The sequence below is a fragment of the Dipodomys ordii genome, unplaced genomic scaffold (genome assembly GCF_000151885.1).
Source record: "Dipodomys ordii isolate 6190 unplaced genomic scaffold, Dord_2.0 Scaffold24, whole genome shotgun sequence".
Classification (NCBI taxonomy): Eukaryota; Metazoa; Chordata; class Mammalia; order Rodentia; family Heteromyidae; genus Dipodomys; species Dipodomys ordii.
This window is the reverse complement of record NW_012267240.1, coordinates 16940189-16947319: the sequence shown is the minus strand read 5'-3', so window position 1 is coordinate 16947319 and position 7131 is coordinate 16940189. Positions and strand designations below refer to the sequence as shown.

At 43.8% G+C, this 7131-nt stretch overlaps 1 protein-coding gene across 1 annotated transcript in view; it reads right to left on the bottom strand.

The window, feature by feature from the left end:
• The window catches only part of Sephs1 (selenophosphate synthetase 1), a 26025-nt gene that overhangs the window by 17966 nt on the left and 928 nt on the right, over window positions 1-7131 (bottom strand). Inside the window, exons 2-3 of the mRNA XM_013014607.1 lie at window positions 4767-5035; window positions 4491-4545 (exon numbers count right to left, since the gene is read on the bottom strand). Of these exons, the coding sequence (XP_012870061.1) occupies window positions 4491-4545; window positions 4767-4963 (252 nt within the window). The 5' untranslated portion in view covers window positions 4964-5035. The remainder of the gene's footprint in view (window positions 1-4490; window positions 4546-4766; window positions 5036-7131) is intronic.

The window sequence follows — 7131 nt, the reverse complement described above, 5'->3', positions numbered from 1 at the left end:
GTGGTAGAGCGCTTGCCTTGAGCTGAAGAGCTGAGGGACAGCGCCCAGGCCCAGAGTTCAAGCCCCACGACCGACAAAAAAAAAAAAAAAGAGTCAGTCTCACAAACTTTCATGCCCAGGCTGGCTTTGAACCTTGATCCTCAGATCTCAGCTCCTGAGTAGCTAGGATTGCAGGCGTGAGCCACCGGTGCCCAGCCTGTGTAAGACACTTATTGAAACCCCATACTGCCCATGAAACTATGTGTTTCTTATCAAGAAGCATAACTGAAATAAACAGAAAACATGACTAGCTTAAGGTAGAAAATAGGAGCAAAAATGTGTTTATTGCCAGGCACCAGCAGTTTATGCCTGTAATCCTAGCTACTGAGGAGGCTGAAATCTGAGATATAGGTTCAAAACCAGCCTGGTAGGAAATCTGTGAGATTCTTTATCTTCAATAAACTACCAAAAAGCTGGAAGTGGAGTTGTGGCTCAAGTGGTAAAGTATTAGCCTTAAGCAAAAGAAGTTAAGGGACAGTGTCCAGGCCCTGAGCTCAAGCCCCAGTACTTGAAAAAAAAAACTGTGTTAGTCATCTAGACACAACTTCTATATGGTACAAATTTAAAATTGTAATGATGCCTTGAACAAAATATTTTTCTGTATTATTATAGCACACGACTGGTATCCCAAGAAGTGCTTTTTTTTTTCCTTCTTTGGCAGTCGTGGGGCCTGAACTCTGGGCCTGGGCGCTGTCCCTGAGCTTTTCAGCTCAAGGCTAGTGCTCTACCACTTGAGCCATGGCGCCACTTCCAGCTTTTTCTGTTTATGTGGTGCTGAGTAATCAAACCCAGGGCCTCATGTATGCAAGGCAAGCACTCTACCACTGAGCCACCTTCCCAGTGTGTAGTGCTGATGTTTGAAGTCAGGGCCCTGCCCTTGCTAGGCAGGCATTCTATCATTTGAGCCATGCCACCAGCCATTTTTTGCTTTCGTTTTAGCCAGGGTCCTGGGGCTAGCCTGGGAACGAAATCCTGCTTTCTACCTATGTGTCCTGGGATGATACATATATGAGCTTTCTGCCTAGACTGGCCCTGAACCATAATCCTCTTAATCTTTGCCTTCCCAAGTAGCTGAGGTTACATGTGTGAGCCAACACACCTAGAGCAATACAGAATTTCTTTAAATATGTCAGTAGCATGAATGGATTATCTGTAGGTACTGGGTATGTCTTTAGATATTATTCTACTTTCCCAACAGAATTTTAATCAAAATGAAAAGGAATTCAAAGAATAGGATTTCAATGTTTTCAACCAAGTGCATACAAAAACATCATACATAAACATCTGGTACCTACACAATCACACTTTTTAAAGAAGGAAATGGCTCAATGAGCCCATAAGAAGTATATCACTTTATTTAGGAAGATAGTAGAGAGCACTGACAGTCTAAATATAAAGCATGCCCTTTTTCTGGATCAGTTTTGGTGTCCTCAAGACTAACACAGTATGCTACCTTCCTCTGAAAGTCATCTATAGTGTAGAAATTTCAAGTAAGATGGATACTGAGCATTTCCGCTCGACACTTCTAGAAGGGATGCCTTTCCATCTCATGAAGCATTTCCACTTTCCGCTCAAGAGTCAATGTCAGGAAAAAATCAGAATGAAGTTCAAAGGGAAGCATATAGATTCTCCTTGGGAAATTGGAATCCTAAACCAGAGTGTCAGCAACTCATGTTTGTAATCCTAGCTACTCAGGAGGCTGAAATCTTGAGGACCACAGTCTAAAGCCAGCCTGGGCAGGAAAGTCTGAAGACTCTTTTCTCCAATTATCCAGCAAAAAAGCTTGAAGTGGAGTTGTGGCTCAAGTGGTAAAGCTCCATCTTGAGTGAAAAAGTCAAGAGAAAGCATAAGACGCTGAGTTCAAGCCCCAGTACAAGCACAAAAGAAAGTTGAATTTAAAAAATACAGAAAAAAAAATCATACCAGAGTCATACAGTACAGAAGCAAACTTATGGGGATGATTGCTTCTCGTCACGCCAGCTGACAGCCCCTCCCTTTCCTGGTGTTGGGCCATTATTACTATCCCAAAAATAAAAATCAAGCTTAATAAAAAGCCAAGCTATCAAAACAAGCTCATTTTTCTAAACTAGATAGCAAAACAGCAACTCTTGGAAGATCCAGCTAGGGAAGAGACTTCACCTAATGGCAAGTCTCACAAATTGGAGACAATGAATGGAGGCTGTTTTCATCTGTGTGATAATTATCGCACAACAAAGTGTGTGAGAATTCATCTCAACAGCACATGTGAGCAGGTTCACAAATATCACCCAACATTGCTCGCTTTCTATCAGCACAGAGACAGTGTGAGCCACACTTTAACCCTATCTCCCAAAATGAAAATTCTCCCTAGCCATTCTAACTGTACTGTTTATTCACTCTGAAAAACAGCCCGAGGAAAGCTTAGTTTTTGTTTGTTCTTTAGGATTCTAAACTCAAATTTGAATATTTGCCTTGTAAAGATATTTTTTCCTTTCTTGTTTTGTTTGGAGACAGGTTCTCACTTGGTAGGCTAGAGCTGGCCTCAAACTCTCCATCCTCTTTAGCCTCGTAAGTGCTGGGATTATAGGTATGTGACACCTTACTCAGCTGTATGGCATTTTCTTTCTTTCCTAGCCAATTCTTACAACAGAATAACTGATGACTAGTATGTTCCTAGGCTCACAATGTTCACATCTTCCCTTTTACAACTGAGAGCACACCATCTGCCGGGGTTGTGTTGTCCCTACAGAGTCCCTGGCCTCAAGGGATGCCTGAGTTCTCAAAGTACAGCTGTTCCAAACTGAGATGTGCTCTAATTGTAAAAACAGACCAGACCATCAACAGCACCAAAACCTCAACATCTAATTAATGTTATATATATATATATATATATATATATATATATATATATATGCTGATGTTTCTTTTTCTTTTTAGTACTGGTCCTGGGGCTTGAACTCAGGGTCTGGTCACTTTATCTGAACTTTGTTGTTCAAAGCTAGTGCTCTACCATTTGAGCCACAGTCCACTTCTGGTTGTTTCTGGTGCTTACTTGGAGATAAGAGTCTTACCGACTTTGTTGCCTGGGCTGGCTCAAACAGCAACCTCAGACTCAGCCTCCTTAGTAGCTGGGATTACAAACATGAGCCACCGACACTCATGTTTGTAAGGTATTTCTTACGAGGTATAGAAAATATATTACAATTAATTTCACTTTATTACTTTTTAAAAATATGACTGGGGCTGGGAAGGTGGCTCAGTGGTAGAGCGCTTGCCTTGCATGCATGAGGCCCTGGGTTCGATTCCTCAGCACCACATAAGCAAAAAAGAAAAAATAAAAAATAAAAATAAAAATATGACTGGTATAATTACCTGTGGAGGGCATCATATTTCTGGCTATAGCTTTTGGTTTATAAACACCTCCCAAATTCTTAAGCTGGGAATGGACCTTGATTCAAACTCCAAGTGACAGACAGACTAGGGAAAGGACTAGGGAAACACAGAAGGTGCCATGCAGTCTAAAAAACCAGACTAAGACCCTCCTGTTCACTGCAGGAAATTGCAGGCTTTCTGGAGGACTGAAAGCCTTCAACAGGAAGAACAATTCATTCATTTCCCACCATCCCTGATCTACACCTGACAGCCCCAAAGTACCACACAACAGTATACCCCCCACTGTCCCTGACCCACATCTGACCCCAAACTACCACACAACAGGTATACCCACTGCCATCAATGATCCACACCTGACAGCCCCGAACTTACCACCTAACAGGTGTACCCTCCACCATCCCTGACCCATACCTGACACCCAAGTACCACACAACAGATATACCCTCGGCCATCAATGATCCCACCTGACACCTCTACATACCACACAACAGGTGGACCCACCACTACCCATGATGCACATCCAACAGCCCGTAAGTACCATGTAATAAGTGTACCCTCCACGGTTAATGATGTATATCTAACAGTTCTTAAATACCATATAACAGGTTGTACCTTCTACCATCAATGACCCACACCTTACAGCCCCTATGTTGCACAAAGTAAGTGTACCTCCACCATCGTGAGCCATACCTCACAGTCCCGAAGTACCACACAGCAGTTGTACCCTCCACCGTCCTAAATACCACACAACAGGTACAACACTTTCTCAGCCTTATCTTAACTTGGATATTGCATGTATCTCTAGTTAGGATACATCTAGGCTAGTAAGTGTATACTTTTAAAAAGCTGTTCAAACTCAACCAGAAAATATGACATTCGATTAGGAAAAAAATTAGAGACATACATATACACATATATACACATTTACACTGGGCACAATCTGACACAGTACTGTCCCGTTTTATAGACTGGGAAGTCGAGTTGGTAATGTACAAACTGCTGACTGGTATGCGACTGTGTAGGATTCCTCAGGAAGTTCTGGCCACAGAGACACACCATTTCTGCAGGACGCTTTTTACCTTGCATCTTTCAGGGTTCATGTGCTTGTCGGCAATGAGGTAGGTGTGACTACCCCTAGTGAGTGTATGCATACACACTAGGGGGCTTGTGTTTTTCCTAGGAAGTGTTCAGTTCATTTGCTCCTCAAAAGCTTTAAGTGACCACACTAGTGATCTTTGTATTCTACCTGCTTTCCTTGCCTCTTCCCTGGCTGCCACTGCTAAGAGTGAAGGCCGCATGGGAAGATAAATCTAGTTGACTTCTGGATGGTACATTATCAAAAAATAATGGTTTACATACCCAGCCTTGGCATAACAGCTCCCAGAAACTGCTCATCCTCTTGGAAGTGGTTCTCTTGTAAGGACTCCAGCAATTTCTGCAGGACATCTTGGGGCACTTTGCAGCCTGTGCCCTTCAGTTCAGTAAATCTGGTTAACCGGAAGCTCTTGTCCAATTCATAACTTTCCGGGTTAAAGGACTCCCGCGTAGACATGGTTCTGGGGCCCACACTCCTCAGTGTTCAGCCCCTCCCCTCCCTCACAATCAGCCGGGCTCTGGGATCCACCTGGGCATCACCAAAACACAAAGACACATTGAAAGACTCTGAAGTCTTTCTTGGAAGACTCAAGAAACAAGCCAAGCGCACCCCTGACAATGGCTGAAATGACCAAACCCTCATGGACATAAGAGATTCGTTCATGGTGGATGTTTAACCCAGAACCAATCATCTTCTATGTTGTTGTTTTGTTTTTTATCAGTCATGGAGCTGGATGCTGTCCCTGAGCTTCTAGTGCTGTACCACTTGAGCCATAGTGCCACTTCCAGCTTTTTCTGCTTATGTGGTGCTAAGGAATCGAACCCAGGGCCTCATGCATGCAAGGCAAGCACTGTACCACTAAGCCACCTTCCCAGCCCCACCAATCATCTTTTAAACAGGGTTATGTAAGTATCTACAGAAGATCGACAACTGGAGTGTGACTCTACCGGTGGCCATGAGGGTAAGCAAGCTTGAATACGTCACCTACCCTTGTGAACAGCAAGTCTCAGGGGTTCTAGAGTGAAGTTCTTAGAACAGCCCTGCAAATCACTAAAAGTGCACTGTGTTTTAGAAAGCACAGGTCTTGCCAGGCGCTGGGGGCTCACACTTGTAATCCTAGCTACCCAGGAGGTTGAGATCTGAGGATCATGATTCAAAACAAGACTGGGCAGGAAAGTCCATAGGACTTTTATCTCCAATTAACCACCAGAAAACAAGAAATGGAGCTGTGGTTCAAAGTAGTAGAATGCTAGCCTTGAGTCAAAGAGCTCAGGGACAGTGCCCAAGCCCTGAGCTTGAGCTCCATAATGACAACCACAACAACACCAAAAACAAAACAGGTCTAAGCTAAAGTGACTTTATCTCAACCCAGAAAAACAAAACATCCAACAGAAACTGCAGCCAGGATCGTTTGTGCAAATGCAATTGATGAAATTCAAGATGCTTAATCCCAATTTAAAAACAAAACAAAACATGTTTCCTTTTCAGTCAGTACCCATCACTAACAGGAAGCCTTAGTAAAGGACACAAACTTAAAAATAACTGCTTAATCGTACAAAAAAGTAAGGTCTGTGTTCTTCAAGGGAGCCCTTGCAAAGTTCTGATGGTTTCCTAGAAAGCAAACATCCCGCCCAACAAGCCAGTACACACTATGCCACTGCTCATTAGCATGTCAGTACCCAACGAAAACAATCACTTAAATCATACAAATCACTACACTTATAGTACTGGCTACCACTGTTTAAAAAAAAGAAAAAAGCTGAAGCCTCCTGAATAATGCCAAGCCCAACATGTGTTCCTGGGGTTTACAAACCTCCAGACTGATACTTTATTGGGCATAGAATTACAGACACCCCCAGTTTTAGGGTCCGTTTTCCCTATAAAAATTTATGATTAAGAACATAATTCCCATTTATAGAGTTTTCCCTCCCCTGGGAAGCACATTGTTGCTCATTTAACATCAATTTCACAAAGCTCTAGTTTGGGCTGTGATCCAAACCCGTTGCTACAAAAATGTTTGGGGGGGACGAGGCAGCGGGAAAACACAAGACAACACACTTGGCCTGGGAAAGATCAGAACAAAAATCGCAGACTCTTTCGTTGAAAACAACCAACCAACCATGCATTTAAACACCACCTCACCCCTTCGACAGTGGGGCAGTGGGGTGCTGGGATAATCCGACCCACCGGGTCAATCCAGTTCTTTTCCAACCTCCAATCCCTATTTCCTTCCGGGGGTGGGGGGTGAGAAAGGCGAGGAGGACGATTTGGGGGACCAGCTTCCTTTTCAGTCTCCTGATTGTGAAGTGGGGTGGTGGCGGGGGGAGGTCAAACCCCTTCCAGGTAGAAGGCGCTCAGCGCCTCTTTTTAAAAAAAAAAAGTGGAAAGAGATATATACAAGTCACAGACTCACACCCAGACTGGAAAACGAAACTTGACATTTATTGGGGGTGGGAAGGGAAGGTGGGGGGCGCATGGGATGAAGGGGTTATTCAGGAAAAGGGGGGGGGGTCCGGAGGCACCTCCGACCCCGCGGACACGTGTTTACACCTTTAAAACAATGACATGAATAGTTAAAGACAACGCTTAACCCCGTCCTCCCCGGGCACGTTTAGGGATCGGGA